The 18830-nt window shown below is 46.4% G+C and overlaps 1 protein-coding gene across 12 annotated transcripts in view; it reads left to right on the forward strand.

Annotated features, from left to right (window-relative positions):
• CACNA1B (calcium voltage-gated channel subunit alpha1 B) overlaps window positions 1-18830 on the forward strand; it is a 264962-nt gene that overhangs the window by 82251 nt on the left and 163881 nt on the right. For all 12 annotated transcript variants that reach the window (XM_048966416.1, XM_048966420.1, XM_048966419.1 and 9 more), the window contains 2 exons: window positions 16128-16219; window positions 18589-18741. In XM_048966416.1, the coding sequence (XP_048822373.1) occupies window positions 16128-16219; window positions 18589-18741 (245 nt within the window). The remainder of the gene's footprint in view (window positions 1-16127; window positions 16220-18588; window positions 18742-18830) is intronic.

The following is an 18830-nucleotide window of genomic DNA, read 5'->3' on the forward strand; positions in this document are numbered from 1 at the left end:
CCTTTCCCATGCCTGGCTCTGGTGTCAGCGAGGAGCGCTGTGTCTGTGGGGAGGCTGGAGATGGCAGGGGTCTTTACTGCCTAAATGAGTTCTGCTGTTCCTGCACTACTGCTGGTGCCCCCTGGAAATGATGAGTGAGACAGATCTCCAGATAAATGAAGGATTAAGGAGGTAAGCACACAAGGTCTCCAAATTGCTGCGTTAGAAGAACTTGGCATTGGATCGCACAACTGATTTTTATCTGCCTTTACTTCTCCTCTGCTGCATCCAGATCCATCCAGCTGCACTCAGCAGCTACATAGGGAGAGCTGTTTACAGGTTTGATGTCTTAAGACAATAAAACACCATCTCCAGCCAAATCTCCACTCCCGGTTGCCCCATCTCTGTGTAGTTGGTGGAAAGCCACTTTCGAGCCAGTTTCAAGAACTGGCTGCCTGTGCTGGTTTTTCTGTTGCACTGGGAGATGTTGAGTGGTTTTTAAAGCAAAGACCAAAGTTTTGAGATACTTTAGTTTCATGGGGAGGGCATGCAACAGCTGAAGCTGATGTGTCAGGTGGGAACCAATCCTGATGGGAGTGTTGCAAAAAGCTGTAGCCTTGTAATTTGGAAAGCTGGAAGAAAGGCTGGTGGCCGTTCCATAGAGGAGGCACCATTTGGTCAGTTATGCATTGGTAAAAGATAGTAATTTTTCAGAATGTTCCACAAAAGATTATAATTAGTACAATTAAGCATCTTAAATGGTAGTTTTATTCTACTCGGCAATGGTACAAAACACAAAGAAACTTCTGTGAAACAATGGATCCACTGCATGACAGCCAACATCTTCGTGTTGTGATCTGTACAACACGTGCTTGTTTAGAATTATATTTAGCTCATTCAGTCCCAGATAACTTCTTATCTGCTGGAGAAGAGCCCTTGTGTTACTTCCATACTTTGGAACATGAGTGAGCACAGAGGCAGCTGTGGCCCAAATTGTAGACAGTGTGTTTGGGAGGAGCTGCATGTGGACAAAGGCTTGGGGTACACATAGTGCCATTAGATTTGGCACTTGGGAACATGGTTTAGTGGGCAATATTGCTGTTAAGTGGATAGTTGGACTGGGTGACCTTAGAGGTCTTTTCCAACCTTAACAATTCTATGATAACCTTGCAGGATGCTCTCTTTGTGCCTCAGTTTCCCCTTTCGCTTATGACTTGCATGATACATCCAACAGCACAGCAAAGTTTGGTGAGGATGGGAGAGCAGTCACTCTCCTTAATTACTAAGTCAACCTGTATGTGATGAAAATGTCTTTTTAAAACATATCTCTAACCTCTGTGACAGTTCGGAACCATATACAAAAGAGTGAGATCTATGGGGCAATGCTTTGAAACAAATAAATCTATTTGCTCCTGGGTGCTGCCAGAGCAGCAGCAGCAGCTAGGAGCTCTGATGGGCTCTGGTTCAGGGCTCTCCCTCCCCTTTCTTTCCTCCACAGCCTTCATCCACTGCTTCTCATGCACTAAACAGTCAATTAGCTTTCACGTTTCCCGGCGATTTCGTGGTGGCTGGCTCTGTCACTACAGACAGCAGCTGGAAACTTCGTTACAGAAAGAAAGCATAAAGTTGGGTGGGAGAGGAGATAATTACCTTTCTAATATAATTATGGTTGGGCTGGTTGAGCCTTTTATCTCAATCTGTGTACTTCTAGTGGTGGCACAATAACAGGCCAGGATTAAAATTCACTAGGTTATCTAGGCCTGTGGCAGGCAGGGCTGCTTTCTCCTTGCAGTGGAGAGGAAATCTGTTAGAGGGGATTTCGTGTTTGGCATTTGGGGAATGGGGTGATTTTCGGAAGAGGAGGAGGAGCCCTTTGGGCTATTGAAGCATCTCCAAGATGCTTCCTCCAAGGAAGGCGCAGTGTTGTGGAGGAGAGGTTGTGTTCGGAGGTAGTTCCATCTGTGGTTGACGTGAATTGGTCTCTGGATCTGCAGCACAGACAGGGTCTGCTCTGATTGATCCAAAGCAATTTCCCCACTGAGGCTATTGTGCCATGCTGACATGTCCACAGCTTGCTGTGGGGACAGGTAACAGGGACTGGTGTCAGCTTTCTGCTTCCCATACTCTCTACTGGCAGCTGAACTGCTTCTATAGAATTGATTAACCCTATAGAAAAAGTATTTTTTCAGTCCTCTGTGTTGCTGTTCTACTCCCCTCTATCCTTGATGTGCACAAGAGGGAAGAATGGTTGTGGACAGCTGATGAGATGGCAAAGTGCTGAAAAGGTCAGAGTGGTACCACTCACTGTTATCTTTCTCCAAACATAAGAAGCATTAAAATTCTGCTGTCTCATTCATGTAACAAGGGAGAAAGTTGGAACAAGAAAGCAAAATGAAAAGAGGAAGATGACTTCCATCCTGCAGCTGGGCTAGGGGAAGGGACACAGTGGGAGCTGAACTCTTTGGTGCATCCAAACTGGGTTGTCTCAGGTTCTACAAGAGGTACAGAAGTTACGGTTAGACTCTGCTCTTGGATCACAGTGAAAAAGCTGTTTGCTGGCAGTGAGCAGAGCTCTGGGCTCCTTTCTGATGCAAGCTGAATAAATGGGAAGGGGGTACCTGGGGAGATGCATTCTGACTGCATCCAAGCATCTCCATGGCTGATTTTGGGAAATTTCAGGCTGAAATGCTCCTTCAGTTTTTCCAGCAGTGTGGGACCTGAGATAACATGCCAAATTCTGACTCTACCCCAGCCTGTAAATTTAGTCATCTGCAAAACCCAGATGCAAACTTTATCACTCCAGCTCCACCTGCGCTCTTGGCAAACCCAAGCAAATTGATGTTGCTTGGCATTCTCCAGCCCCTCTCTTTGCTCCCTTGCTTTTTTCCTCCTCCCACAGTCTCAGTTATCCCCTTTTGCTGGAAACTTTGTTGGAGATCTGTGTCCTGCATGGTCTTGCCTTCCAGAAGGAGGATGCATCTTGCCACGCTGTTTCCTTCTGAAGCAAGCTTTTCCTTGTCCCAAAATTTTATTCACACCCAACATCTGCTTCCATCCCAGATGCTCAGAATCTCACCACGTCCCAATGGGAAGGCAGTATGAGCTGCTTCAGGTGAGGGCTGTCTTTCTTCAGCCTTGCAGGATGGCTACTGAGAAATTCAGGCTAATCCCCAATCAGAAATATCAGAGGGAAAATTCCCAGTTCCCAAAGATTTCTTTCAAAATGTAGAGCTTCCCCTGGGAGAGTTCAACCTGATTTTAAGTGGAAATGCCTGCTTTCAGCCAGCTGTACAATATCATTGCAGTTAGAAACAACCAAATAAAAACAAAATCTGAAGCCATATTTGAAGACAAAATGAAATCAAAATGGTTTGTTATTTCCCTCGGGAAAACTGAAATTGATGTTTCTCTAACAGTACACTTTTTTTTATTATTTTTTGGGGGGGAAAAGGGTATTTTTCAGCTCAAAAGCCCTCTTTCTTGAGTGCTTTTTCTGAGAACCAACAACACCTCTGGATTTGCTTGGGTTGTCGCCTCTAAGATGCCACCTATTTGCACTTTGCTGTGGCTGCTCTTAATGTAGGAGTTACACAACACAGTGTTTTGTACAAATTCTTCTGCTGTTTCTTAATTGAGATGCTGCTAAGAATAAGATGGTAATGACACTGTGCTGGAGCTCTTCAGAGCTGTTGGTGGTGGACAGAGCTATGGACTGCTCCAGTGAAGCTGGAGAAAAAGCAGAATCGGGACAGAAGGAAATGAAATTGGGTCCCAAAACAAACTATGGACAGTGGTTGAAGGAGGGCTTAAATTTTTTACAGTCTTTCTATCTCTGTTGGTGTCCCCCCAGACCTGCCATGGAGGCATGCCATCCTCTGCTCTCAGCATGCAGTTGCCTCTGCTTGTAAGGTGGTGGAAAGAGGCAGATTTTTGAGGTGTGATGGGATTTCCCAGCTGGGGTGCCGTGGAGACCCAATGTTGGGTTATTTCATTTTGCTGTATGGAGTGATCCGGGCCATATGTGAGGCTTCAGTCCATGTTGGAGGGTCTCCTTCTGTGCCAATGTACTTAACTATTATGCTGTGTGGGGTCTAAAACAGTAAGTGGCTCCTTCAGGAGGGATGTGGGAAGAATGGCTTCTGATTGCCATCTCCATCCAGATTTTAGCTGAAACATCTTGATTACCATTTCTTTGCTGGAGCTGAAGAGTGCCACATCTTCCAGCCCTTCTTTGTTATCACTTTCCTAGCTAAAAAATGGGTAAGTTTCCAGAGCTTTTTCAAATTGATCTTGGTCCTATCCAAAGCTCATCTTCAGAGTCTCCTGGGTGGCAGCAAGGATTTAGGCAGGGGTGACAAGTCCCACATCTCCCCCCAGCGACGCCTCATAGTGGCACTCCACACCTGGAGCTGCTTCTTCCCATGGTTTCCAGAGCTACTGGAGCCAGGAATCACTCAGACATCAACCAAGAGGGAAGGGGATGACTAAGCAAATGTCAGAAATGCTTACTCTGGAAACCACGCTGTGTCGTCCTGCACCTTCCCCAATTGGAGCTTAACGCTGTCTAGACGACGGTCTGCTCTGTGCAAACTCCATTAGCTGATGCTGGCAGGCTGGAAATGTGCTTGGAATGCCTTTGTTGCCCCAGTGCTGGACGCAACCTCAGATCTTCTCTTCTGGGGGTTTTGGTAATCGGAGAGCAGCCAGCTGGGTGTTGTAATGGCAATGGGTGCTGTGAGCAGGAGAGATGATTTGGGAGAACAGTGGGCAGAGATAAAGGTTGGGAGCCAGTCAAATGTGTAGCATTCCCCTTCCTAAAAATGCACAACAGGTGTACTATAAAGAGAAAACAGAAGCATGAGGTGAAGCAGTGACTTGTCTTGCCTTGCTCACTTGGTGATTAAACTCAGGTCAGGTGTTAAAGCCACTCTCACTACTCCTCAGTGAACTTGACCCACGCGTTTTGGATGCCAGAAATTGCCAGCGCTGCTTTTGGTTTCCTTTTTGCTACTTACACTCTTCTCCATTGGCTGCAGAGATGATTTAGCTCCTAACTAGACACTTAACTCTGGCGCTGAGAAGCTAGGAGGGATTTCTGGACCATTTCACAGCAATAGGCTGTATCAACAAAAAGCATTTGATGCTGTTGGCCCGCATCCCAAAGTCCTCCATGCTATATTCTCATGCACCACCTTGTCAGAAAGCTGCTGTGGGTTGCAGGATACTTCTTGCCTCTTCTGCAGCTGAGAAATCCCCCACAGATCTCGCTCTCCTACTCCATAATTCAGACCTGCCTTTGTGTCACGGGGGAACTTGCTGCAGCAAATCAGTGGTGCTGATGAGCACCCGCTCCTGCTTGTATTTCAGAAGCTGCAGGCAAACTTGCCTGCGTGGTCAGTGCAGTAAAATGAAACCCCAAATATGCAAAGCTTTGTGCCAGCACAGCCTCATCTGGAAAACTGCAGCTTCCATCTCTGCTGGCTTGTAACTACCCAATGGGCCCAAGGGGACTGCCCTGGAAATTTGGAAAACACAAATGTTTGCTGCTGCAAAGGGACCTTCTATGTCGAGTTTCAGCCCAGAGCATATATTTTTTAACGGCAGGATTATACAGTCCAGAGACATTGAGCTCATGATGAAAATACTGCCAGGCTTTTATCTGCAGCAATTCCAGTGTTCTTAACAGCCCAGTGGAGAGCGAAAGCCTCCGTTATCTGAACTGCCAATTAATTTAAGCACATTTCCCTCTCCTGATATAAAGATGTCGCTTCTCTGCGTCGGTGACATTGCTTTGGCCTCTGAGGTCAGCAGGCTCAGCTCAGTGTGACCTGGCAATGCTGATCTGCATTGCTGAGCCTTGGTGCAGTTATATGTTGGTTTCAGGCAGCAGAGTGTCATGTTGTGGTGGGTGAAAAGAAGGGGGAGAGTGGGGAGAGAGTGGACAACTACAGTATGTGGTGGAAGAGGTGCAAAGGGCTCATAGGGACTGTGGTTGTAGGCATGGTGTGTGTTGGCATTGGTGGGGGTTCCTGTGGTCGTTGCACGCAGAGGATGGCAGCAGCTATGCTGTCTTCTCTGAAAAACCTTGACACCAGGCCAGTGCATATCTGTTGTATTCAGGTGATCAGATTTCATTGGCAGCAAGTGGTCTTCACCCCAGTTCTTTCTATCCAATGACTTTGGTGTTTTTCACTCTTGAGTAAAGTAGATGAATGCTCCTCTCCTAGATGCTGTTGCTCATGCTCTACAAACAGTGAATCCAGTCAGGCATCCTCCTGCTGCTCGCTGTGGTCCTGCAGGGTCCCAACCCTGGGCACAGACGTGCCAACCAGACCCTTTCCTATGGTCAAGTGGGAGAGGTGATAGAGCTGAGACCTTGCTTGATGTCAAGACAGAGCACATCCAAAATGGTGGTGTATCTCCTTGTTCCCGGAGCTTTGTTCAGTGTCTGGGAAGGCTGATGGGATTTCATATCTGTCCTCCTCATACATAAGAGCTTGGGACCTGGCTTGTGTTTCAGTAGTGTATGTCCAACTCTTCGGGTGGGACTGACCCTGCAGCTTGACCCAGCAGCTGCTCTTGCAAGGGAATCCCTATTTCTGTGGCATTATCTGTGACGACTGGTGTGATATCTCACGCTTAGCAGTGGAACAAGGTTAAAAAAGTCCCGACTAAACTTTACAACTGACACAGGCTCAGTCTGAGTTGGGATGATAACACAAATAATTCCCCAGTAAATCTGGATGATGGAGCCCTGCATGCAATGGTGCAAGCAGCTGCGTGCAGCCAGAAGAGACTTTCTAATCAGGCACGAAGGTTTCTGGGAAAGTCTCCTCTGCGTTGGTCCTTCCCAGCAGGGTTCAGGTACAGGCAGAGCACTGCTGTTGTGCAGTCGCTGCTGAAATATATTGTGTCGTGGTTGCAACACGCTGGGCAGAACCTCCTCTTCAAGGCAGCTCTGCTACAGGCAGTACTCACCTGGGACTGTTCCGACCTTCACCAGATTCAAATCTTGAGTTTTATCTATGCTAGATAGGGAAACAAGGGATTTTGTCTGTCATGGTCCTGAATTACAGTTCCCCAAGCAGCAAGCAGATGAGCTGATATAGTGAAATTATCCTAAAAAACAGAAGGGGGGAAGTTACAATTTCTGTTTGCAGTATGGAAGGAATAAATTCTGACTTTCTCATGTCCGCAGCCCAGCTTGCAACAGGTTTAAAGCACGGTGCAGATGGCTATGCAATTATTGCCAACATCTACTCGTTATATTAGATAAGGCCCTGGGTTTATTTAGGAGAAGCAGATGGAGGGAATACACAATATTTTAGATGTCTTGGCAAACTGTGTTTTCCTTAGAACAACATTACACATTTGCTGTGATAGTTCAGGCCAAAACAGAAAATAATAATAATTAAGGAAAAGAATTCTATGAAAGAGGGAAACCAGTGCCTTTTGGAAGTGGCAATCAGATGTGCACTAAGGAAGGGATATTACCTTACGAGTCTTTTGGTATCAGTTGCCTTACTTTAATCCTCATCATCAAGACCCCTATGACAGAGGAGATTTCATGTGAAAGCGATCATTTGTCGTGTCTTGTAGATTAAAGTTTGAAAACATGATCCCATGTTTTCCTGCCTACAAAACCTGAGGAGTCAATGCAAATAGCCCTAATATAATTAGTATTCTTTAGATGTCTAGTAATTATCAATCTAGCTTTGTGGATTTGGGGTCTGACTACTTATTTCTGGGGTGTGAACGCTGGTCAGGCTTCAGATCTGAGCAAGGAGATTTGGATGTGAAATGCATGAGGGGCAGCTGTAGTCTGGCTCAATTCAGCTCCAGCATCGATTTGAGCTAAGATGTCTGGGAAGGCACAGGCGAGGAGGGAGCTGGCACACCTTTTGGGGTGTGATGTGATGGTGTAACATGAGCAGCAGCCGAGGGCATTCGCCATGTATCCAGGGAATAATGACACAACCGTCTGCTGTCCAACCACTCCTGAGTTCAATGTTGGCTCCTATCCACTCTCAAAGTAATTAGCTAAAAGAACTTGTGAACTAAATGCTCAACGTCTCATCTTGCTTCCAATGCTTGCAATGGACTTAAACTGGAAATCATGAGCACGGTGCCAAAACCAGGTCATTAAATTAGCTAGACCCATGCAGATGGAGGCTGTGTTCCCATAGAAGAACTTCCCAGCTGCTAGAGGAGACATAAGGAAACACCAAGCAGCGGTGGGTGCTCATAAACCCACTAACCCCATTTGATGCTTGATTGGCATATCAAGTTATACCATCTCTGTGGTCATCTCTCATGATATACAAATAGCAGCTTGACTTGAGTGTTTCTCATTGGGCATAGCATGCTTGTACTGGAAGGAGCAACACAACGAGGCTACAGGCAGGCAAGGGGCAACGACATACTGGTGGCTTGTTGTTTGTCAGCATTTTGCTACACTGTAGGGGGAAAAAAAAGAATGTTTTTGAGGTTCTGGTCAAGCTCTCTTGCTAGGATGGTTCTGTTCAATTTGTATGCTGTTTGGGATCTCTGGTTGGTCAAATGCATGAGTATATCTATGCACAGATGTTGATACTGATCCATTTTTGTCACTTTGCAGCTTGCAGTGATGCAGTGACACCAAAGTGTTGCATTAACACTTGTTAATGTTTAGGAATTCAGGACTGCACCATGGCAGAGCAGAAAGGAGAAAGATGGCTCTAGCTCCAAAGATCAGCCACCTCCTTGTGCTGCTTCCTGGCACTGTGTTCAGAAGTGGATCAGGCCAGGGAGGGTGATGATCACTGGTTGATGAGAAGGCGGAGTGCATGGATGCAGAAGAAGGTCTTCCCTCCATGCGTGCCCTCAAGAAACCAGTGCACGGCTTGGCAGGATCACTTTGGGAAGAAAATCCAGCTGTGCAAAGAGGCCCAAAAGACAGTCACAATACAAGGATCTCCCTTTCATCCTGACTGGTGTGCACAGCACTGCCAAATATTTTTCTTCTCCTTTGCACCTGCCCCTCAATGATGTTGCTCTCCGTTTCTCTTCTGCTTGCACCAGGAGAGAAGGCTGAGCTCTGTTCTGAACCTTTCACTGTTGGCTGGTTTTGTGTATGTGTTTTTCTTCTTTCCTTCCCCCAACACCAGTGTAATTTGACAGTGATGACATTTTCTGCTCAGCTTCTGAACAGTTATCACTGGGGACTGGCCAAATGCAGAGGGTGTTGTGGATCTGGTTCCAAACAATGCAGGTTTTGTCACTGCTCCCAGGGCAGCCTGGCAAGGAGGCTGGGTGGGTCCTGTGATGATGGAGGGCTGAGATGTGCTTTTAGTGATTCAGATCTCTCCTGCAGTGTCCTTGCTGCCCTGCTAGCCCACCTGGCAGAAAAACACATTCCCCCATCCACCTACCAGCCGTGCTCTGCCCTTTGCCCAGTAGAAGCACAGTCACACTCCTCCTGACTTACTGAAATCTAGCATTTAGTTGGGGAGATATTTTTCATGCACTCAGGATTTGAGGTTTCCTCCTTTCTTCCTTTCTTTCGTCAGGCAAATGGCAGCTTTAAATCAAGTCAAAAATATTTGTACGCTTGACATGAATTGCTTTTGCTAAAAAGGAAAACACATTAGAAGTCAGAATAGTTCATTTTAGAATTTGACAAGTGGAACAAATGATCCCAAATGTTGTTTCACTGCTTTTTTTTTTTTTTTTTTTTTTTTTTTTTTTTTTTTCCTGACATAAAGTAAAAACACTTTGAATGTTTTGTTGAATCTGACATTTCCCTCCCTCTCCTATTTAAGAATCTTGACCTGCTGGCTGGCAATCCTGCCTGCAGCAGGAGGTTGGAATTGGGTGGTCTTTAAGGTCTCCTCCAACCCAACCATGCTATGATTCTATGACTGTAAGCTACTAAGCTAACCCCCTCTGTTTTCCTGCCCATACCCAAAAGACTGTGGGACGCCAGGAAAGTGCTCTGGGCTCCCAGTTCCTGCTCTCCTCATCCTCCGGTGCCAGGAACAAAATTCTCAGATGCCCATTTCCAAGGACAGAAAGCAGTCATCTCTCCTTTGTAATGTTAATTTAGCAAGACTCAAGGTATGACCTACTTTCCAGCCACCATGAAGTGCAGGATGGCTTTAACTCCTCTATGCTCAGATTTCCCAGTGTATGCTCAGTGAAATGATTTGGACACATGCATTTTCCTGCCAGCTGCCATGGCTTACAGCAAATGAGCCTCCTTTTATACTACGTGCCATGGTGTGTTGATGTCTTTCCTGCTTAGAAGTAACAAGGACTTATTTGAGTAATTGCATCGTTGTAACCAGAATATCTCCCCTCATCCTGGGCAGACGCCAAGCCATCAGCCCCGTGCTCTGCAAAGCCTCATTCTTTTTGTTTGAATGCTGCACGCTGCTTGGCTGCAGACTGTCTCACTATAGCAGAGGAGCGTATGCCTACAGATGCTCCTCTCCCTTTTATCTCCCTGGAGCCTTGTTCAGGAATTACAGTCGGGAAAATAGGTTGCAGGTGGTTTGGGGAGGGGAGCAGTAATTCTGCTCTCATTTTGCTGTGTCTCTTCCTAGGACTCTGGAGCATGTCTGCCATGCAAAGGGGTTGCACTGGTTTCCAGGCTGCATTCTGTATGCTGAAAGCCAGTGACAAATTCAGTGATGCCTACAAAGGAAAGGGTTGGGATGTTTTATACGCTGTTGTAGGTGTGCTTTGAGGGGAAGGAGTAAGCTTAGACCTGCAGGTATTTGGATGCTGAGACTGGTGTTGGCCATGAGGCAGAGAGCTGGCAAGCAGGGTCCTTCCATATGGAAAGGCCCAGGCACAGCTGGTGGGGACGTCACCGATGTGGAGTGCTGGAGCCAACAGTGGGACCTGTTCATGCCATGAATTAATCAGTGCAATTAGCATGCCACATCTACTTATCGGATCCGACCCGGTGTTGACTGTGTGTCATTGGTAGTCAAGATAAAGCTTACGCACCGTGAAATCAAATGGAGTGAAAGAGGGCATCTTTCCAGCAGCTCTCAGCCCTGCCTGCATGCAGCTTTGTGCTGCAGCTGGGAGAAGCAGGGCTGGCAGTGGGATCCACGATCTGATTTTGGCTCGCACTGCAGCTCGGGTTGTGAGCTCTAAAGGAAGGCTGGGGAAGAGGTGCTGCTTGAGTGTTCAGCTCAGTGATGGAGATGTTCCATCCTCCTCCATAACTACAGACATCTGCTCCTTCCAGGGTCAGGAAAAGTGGTCTAGTGGCAAGCACAGAGGTTGTGCAGTGTGGAGCAGCAGGATTTGCTTGTTGGAGAGAGCCACAGAGCCGATAGGATTATAATGCTATGTTGTCTGATATACGATAAGAATCTGACTTGCTGGGTAATAAGCTTTTATGGTTCCTGTGGATGTTACATCCAGTTTCAATCAGTTGTCACAGCCTTTCATTTTCCTGTGGATGAAGCTTATGTTAATTTTCCTGACACCTGGAAAGGTGTACTTTGTGACTCCTTGTGGAACTGTGGGTATTTCATGAGTGTATGCTTCTCACATTGGACTGGTTGGTGTATACGTGTGTCAATGCTCCTTTAGTTTAGAGCCCAAAATCTAGAAAGCCAGGAGTCCTTTGGCCTGGTTCTGACCCCAAATAAGGCTGATTCCCTTCCAAATTGCCTACTACAGCATCTGACATAATCAGTCCAGAAATGTGATGATAGTGGGCTGGTGCCTGAGTCAGAGCAGAGCCATTTGCTGTGCAGGATGGACATCGTAGCCATTCGAAATGCACCCAATAAAAGGCCTGTCTGGTTAATATGAATTGAAAGGACTTTTTTTTTTCTTAAGGCAATGAAACTTTTTGATAGAATCTTTCATTTCAACATGCATGTACAGTTCTTTCCAACAAACTTAAGCTGTAAATTTGTCAAGCACTTAGATGGTTGCTTGTGGGTTCTCCAGCACTGGGACATCCATCTACTGCAAGCACAGTGGCAGTGGTCCTGATGGTGGTGTCAGCTGCCGTGGGGCTGGGGTCTGTTTCTGTCTCCTGGAGGAGAAATCAGACAGAAATACAAGGGGAAGACCACAGATAGAGATGTCAACCAGCCACGGGCCGCCCATAGAAAGCGGAAGCATCTTTAAACTGGTTGGCCAGTATTTCTGAAGAGCTACCACAGCTGACAGCCATCAGTATTGGCTCCTTCAAGATAGAGAAGACAAGCCCACTTCTCCTTCTTCCCATTGGTTTCAGTGTTGGTGAAGGACCTGGAAATCACTGTGGCCCCATATTTTGGGGTCAGTGCTGCCAAGCTGTCTGTGTTAGGTGGGGTTGATTCCATGGGTATGATTTGGTGGTTGCTGTTTCTCTTCACAAGGAGGCTTCTGTGCTTCTTGCAAACTGGATCTTTTTCTTTTCTTCTTTTTCCCTCCAGGAAAGCTGTCTCATCAGTATTTAATCTCTTTCCTAATCCCACTGAAGAGTTTGACTCAGTTCTTATGAATGGGCTTTTCTTTTTCTGATAAGATGTCTGAAAAAATTGCTCTTTCCACTTACTTTCTAGGACTAGAGTTTACTATAAATGAAAAGATTCCATTAAAAAATGCCTATGTTTATACCAGTGATTTCTCCTCTAGCAGAACCCGGTGTTGTCCAGCAGAGACACCTACTTGGAAGTGTTAGTAATTCTGTTCTTTATCTTGCTGCTGTTTGCTGTAGCTTTGTGTTATCTGCTTGCAAGCAGACACACTGAAGCTGCTGGACTCGCAGCCAGCCCCGGTTCTTTGGCGAGCATCTCTTGTGGCCTCCAGTGTGATTTATGGACAGTGATAACAGGAGGTAGCAGTGATATGAGGCAGCTCAGAAATGTGCAGCATCGCGTGGTAATGTGTCTTGTGGAGCCAGTGCACAGAAATACTGAGCTCTCAGGTACTTCCAGAAGCAGATTGCTAATTATTTATGTTAGCATAATGTTCAGGAAGGACACTTCCCCTCTGTTCCTTGCATCCTTTTATACCCAGAGGAACGAGCTCTTTTTATAACTGACTCCAGGTTTTCTTAGAACAAAAGATTTGGGGCATTTATCACAAATTTGGCCTTTTTGTCTGGGAGCAGATGTCAGAGCTTGTTAGTGTGGAGGTGGTGGTACAGAGCTCTGTATGCAGGCAGCTTCATATTACATGAGGAGCAGCGTGCAGCAGCCCTGAGCACTGCTGAGCTAGCAGGATCCGTGCCCAGATCCCTAGAGCGGCAGTAGCATATGAGGAAGAAAGGTCTGATGGCCTGCCTGTACAAAAGGGAAAAGGCACAGAGGTATTGTTGCACTCAAACAAATGCAAAGAGAGCTGCAGTGTGTTTTACAGGAGATGCGAACCCTCAGACTTGGGTTGGAGCAGACCCTCCCCACCTGTCTGCGCCAGCAATGGTTTCCAATTTCTCCCACTATCCAGGCTGTGAGAGGGGAGCTGGCAAGAAGTGACTGCTGATGTAAACAGCCTTTTGTCAGTGTAAAGCGGTTCCAGAAATGTCTCAGGAGCCCCAGGCCAGGATGAGTCGTGTTGTTGCAGTCAGCCCCAGATCCTACCTGTCTCTTTCCCAGAGCCAAACTATTTGCAAAGCCTACAAGGCTGCAGCACCTGGCTGTCCTTGTGCAAAATGCATTGCTCAAGGCTCAACACCCACCTGGGCTTTCTCACCACCTGCCTCATTTACCTGCAAGTCTCAACTGAGGGCTTTTAGACCCAGAGCTGTTGTCTATTTTACCACTTCGTACCCTTGTTCATCCATTTCTTTCACTGGAAGTGGCATTATTTAGCTTGCTGCTGTGTATTTCTCTCTCTAGGCAAAATCTGTCTGGGGTTTTACGGTCTTCCAGTGTGGCTGATTCATGAACAGAGTTGGCAGCTACAGCTCAGCCATGTAGACATGGACAAGTCACAAGATCAGACTGAGATTTGATGTGATCCATGGACCAGCTCTCCAACTACAGGAGATGGCGGGGTGTAGTGTGCCCTATATTATTTAGCTAGGGAATTACAGCATTAGTGATGTGGGAATTAATGAATACTTAGGGTTTTTGACTAGGGGAGGTTGCCACGGGTTGTTTTTTTAATACCAAGACTACTGAAGAAGACAGGACTGGAATGAAGACCTTCAGCCATTGATGCCCTGGGACTATTTGATGGTGTCCCACACATACTCCTGTTTTGTCCTTGATGAGCTCAGAAGCAAATTAATGAACATACAGAGTATCCCCCCCCATTCAGCCCATGGCACAAACCTGCCTGATGACAGCACAAATCCATCTTAGCTCACTGGAGACTAATTGTGCTTTTAGCAGCAACACCTCAGGTGGATGTTCAAGATTATCTTTCAGTGTGAAGTGTGCATGGTTCCCTGGCTGCTGAGGTTTATAAGCAAGCAATTATGTTGTGAGGATGTAAGGAAGGGAAAAGAGGATCAAAATCATTGGCATGAGAGCAGAAAGTAAAACTAAAGTCTCTGAATACAATAGCCCTTGGTTTAAATCATCTCCTGTTGCTTCTGCTCAAATTGCACCAATAGAGCTGATGTAACACGAATTTTCAGGTCGTGGAAATGTAGGAACAGGTGTCCTATAGAATAGACACTCTGCTCCTCAGGTTCTGGCTTGCTGCTGCCTCTGTTGCCATCCAGCATCTCAGCATGCTTTTTCCTGATCTCCAGCACCTCCTGCTGATTGAGTCTGGCCCTTTCCGCACAGCAATGCTGAGCCTGCTCTTCCCTGGCCCACACTTGGCAGCAGCACTAAGTCAGTCAGTAAGTCAAGGACAGGGCTTTTATTCTGGAAACTGTGAGCACAGCCCCATCCTGCATGGCCACATTTTCCATGGCCCACTTTGCCAGACATCCTGCATAATACATACTACATAATAAAACGACATGTTTCCTTCTGCATAACTCTGATTTTGTGTTTTTATGGCAGCTGGCCACTTGGCTGAGAGATCAGCTACACGTTATCAGGCACTGAGCAAAACGGGCAGGTGGAGGCTGATCTCGGGTGCTCTACACCTCTCACAGTGTTTCTGTGTGTTGCTGTGAGGGAAATGGAAAATGGGAAATGATTTCAAACTAAAAGAGAGGAGATTGAGCTTGAGTGTAAGGAAGAAGTTTTTTTTACATGAGGGTACTGAAGCACTGGCACAGATTGCTCAGAGAGATGGTGGATGTCCCATCCTTGGAGATATCCAAGGTCAGGCTGGATGGGGCTCCAAACACCCAGTTGAGCTGTAGATGGTTGAAGGTTCAACCATCTAGCTGTAGAACCTTCAGGAGAGGTTCAGGTTGGATGTCAGGAAGAATTTCTTTTCTGAAAGAGTGATGATGCATTGGCACAGGCTGCCCTGAAGGTGGGGGATCACTGGATGTGTCCCAGAAACCTGTGGATGTGGTACCAAGGGGCATGGTTTACTGGGCAATGTTTGATGATGGATGGTTGGACTAGATGATCTTAGAGCTCTTTTCCAACCTTACTGATCCTGTGATTTTATTATTCTCTTCCCTTACTGCATCCTGAAACACCAATGTGATTTCATTTTCTGAAACTACTCCATTTTTAAGAATCATTTGGTTTTGGGACCTGTATTTCTTCTTAGGGCCATGTGAGCATATCAGAGGAAACGCGCCTTACTCTCTGGATGTTCTCCTCAAATAAGATTCCCTGAGCAAAAATTAATTTTGCAGAGATAAACTGTATAAGCAGAAACTTCTTTAAATATTATGAAACACAGGGTATGGGTACCTGAGGGATCTCTGAATTTATTGCAAAAGGCTCTGGCAGGTAATTTCTAGCACAGCTGAGGGGATTCTTTCCCTCTCACTGTCTTAAAATGGCATGTGTTCTCTAAGTACAGGGTGCTGTTTTGTAAGGGCCAGAGCCAGACCCACTCTAAATGCAAACAGCCTCATAAAGGTGTTGTGGATTTTCCCATGTCTGAGTAAAGCTCAGCAGCTCAGGAGGAGCACGCAAATTACTGGTTTTCAGCAGATCCAATGAATGACAGGTATAAAAACTGAAGCAGCCTGAAAAATGCCCCAAATCCATGCTTTGGAAACAGGAATTTGCAGTTTTAATCCCGTTTTCCTTTCTCTTTCCCTTCCCTTCTTTGAACTCTAGGATTCTAGCAACTGCTGGGACCGACTTCGACCTGCGGACCCTGCGAGCCGTCCGTGTGCTGCGGCCGCTGAAGCTGGTGTCGGGAATCCCAAGTGAGTGCCATGAACCTGTCGCCTTCACAGCCAAATGGGTTCTATACCTTTTGGGGTCTAATATGCTTTTATGAACAATATGTTCTTCCCTCACGCTTGCAAGGCTTCGGGTTTTTGCTGTCCCAGTTTTGGTACGGCCATCTGATGTAGTTCCTGAATTCTGTTGGTGCATGGCAGGGTGTTGTGATAATGTGGATAGGGTGATAATGAGGATAAATCATGCCTTGCTTATAGCTTGAGACCACCCAGCACCAACACCACTCCTTGCTGCTCTTTTTGAGCAATAGGACAGGAGGGAATAGCCTCAGGTTGTGCCAGGGGAGATTCAGGTTGGAAATCAGGAGAAACTTCTTCTCTGAGAGAGTGGTCAGGCACTGGAACAGGCTGCCCAGGGAGGTGGTGTAGTCTCTGACCCAGGAGGTGCTCAAGAAACATTTAGACGTTGTACTGAGGGAGAAGATTTAGTGGGAAATATTGGTGAGAGGTGAACGGTTGGACTGGATGCTCCTGGAGTCTTTTCCAGTTTCTCCATTTCTTAGAGATGCTGTGATTCTACAATTCTTTGTCCTTGTTCACCAGTTGCTCTGCACAGTTGGCTGTCAGGAGTGTCTTTCATTTCTGGATGTGGAGCAGAGAGGTCTTCTCTCTAGCAAGAGCCAGTGAAAGGAAACCCCTCAGCTCAGGGGATGCTCTGCTCTGCATTAACTCCTTGCCTGCTGGCCGGCTGCTACCTTGGGATCAAAACGCCACTGCTGTAGATATGAAGCAAAGGTTTACATGCACTAACAGCAAATTTTCCCCAGATCAGCATCCTTTCATGGGCAAGGCTTTAGTCTGAGTGCCCAAATAGGTCAGGTCCTTGGTTAGCTCTAAGAAAGGCACTACTTACTAACATACATCTAAAAAGGAGATGCTGTATGTTTGTTGTGTCCACATCCAAGGATGCTGGAGAAATAAAGCTGGGGGAAAAGCTGATTTTTTATTTTATTTTATTATCTGATATATTTTTTATTCAGGTAGCTCAGGATGTATCTTGTGCACCTGAAATATTGTCTTCTTCCTCCATGTACTGCAGTCAGTTCAATAAAAGATATTGCTTCTGCTGATGACTGCTATGGGGAAAAGGGCTTCAAGTCAGGGAATGTTGACTTAAATTACTTCCAGCCAACACAAGGATCAGCTCACTGAGTGTCGAGGAAAAAAAATAAAGGGCTCAAGTGATGATGTGTTTACAGAAATGCCAGGCCCTGGTGTCCCTGCTAGGGGCTGTGATTCCTTGAGGTGTTGTTGTCTGGGTAAGGTGTGCCCTCCCATCTGCTGGCGTGCCCTGGACCTGCACAATCATAACCATAGAATCTCTTGAGTTGGAAGGGACCTTTAGAAGTGATCTTGTCCAACAAGGTGATGAACATGGACACCTATAACTCCAGTAGGTGCTCAGAGCCCCGTCCAGCCTCACCTTGGGTGTCTGCATGGCTGTGGCACCACCACCTCTTTGGGCAACGATATTTTCCTACATGGCATTATTTGATTTTATTTGATTATTTGATTTGAAAGCTGTGAGCACTGTGTATTTTTTCCCCCTGTAGTAAATGTAAAACTGAATGCTCATTCACACAATCATCTTACATGCTTTTCTTCTACACTCTAGGTACTTTTTCCTCTCCAACAGATCTCAATGCTTTTTTTTTTTTTAATCTTGTATTGCCCTCAGAGTGCCCTCAGCAGTGCAAGGTGGTGAGACAGCGATGGCCCTTCCTTCTCAGCACCTTACAGCAGGCCACCAAGGTGGCTTTCAGCTGCCAGTTATCGCTGAATTTATTTTGTTATGTGCGTCTGCATGACGTTATCTGACACCTCCATCTCGCCTGCCTCTCTAGCCTTATCTCCCCTGGTTTTAATTGAAAATGAGTTTTAGTGCCTGTGAAAAAGCTGTAGATGGAGAACCCTGGGAGAATGTTTGAGTCTGGTTTTGTTCCTGCTGGTCTTGTGGAAGCAGACCTCAGGCAACTTGCACTGTCAGGGGAGAAGCTGTAAGAGCCTGGCTGTAAGTTGGCCCCCAGCTGAATTTGGGGACTCCACCAACTGCAGGGCATGTCCTTTTAAAGTCCTTTTGAGTCTCTGAAGCTTAAGAGACCTTTGAATCTGGTATCTGAAGAAAGGAGATTGGAAAAAGATAACTTCCCTGCTTCTGTGTCTGAAATATTGAGCGTGTGAAGGTTTCTTTACAGCGCCCTAGGAAAGCAGCATTGCATGGAGTTCAAGTCCTAATCTGTCCCTTAGATGCCCTGTGTCCCCTGCCTCACCCCCCTGCTCCAGCCCTCATTTTCCTTCCCTCCCTGATGACCTGTATTTCCCTGTCCCTGCAGGTCTGCAGGTCGTCCTCAAGTCCATCATGAAGGCAATGGTGCCTCTGCTTCAGATTGGGCTGCTCCTCTTCTTTGCCATCGTGATGTTTGCCATCATCGGCTTGGAATTCTACATGGGGAAGTTTCACAAAACCTGCTTCTCTAATGAGACAGGTGAGTTTGGAGCTTTGCTGCCATCCCAGTGTACCTCGTGGCACTCAGAGATCCCATCCTTTCCATCTCCATTTCTATCTTATCCATCT

This window comes from Lagopus muta, chromosome 19 (genome assembly GCF_023343835.1).
Source record: "Lagopus muta isolate bLagMut1 chromosome 19, bLagMut1 primary, whole genome shotgun sequence".
Lineage (NCBI taxonomy): Eukaryota > Metazoa > Chordata > Aves > Galliformes > Phasianidae > Lagopus > Lagopus muta.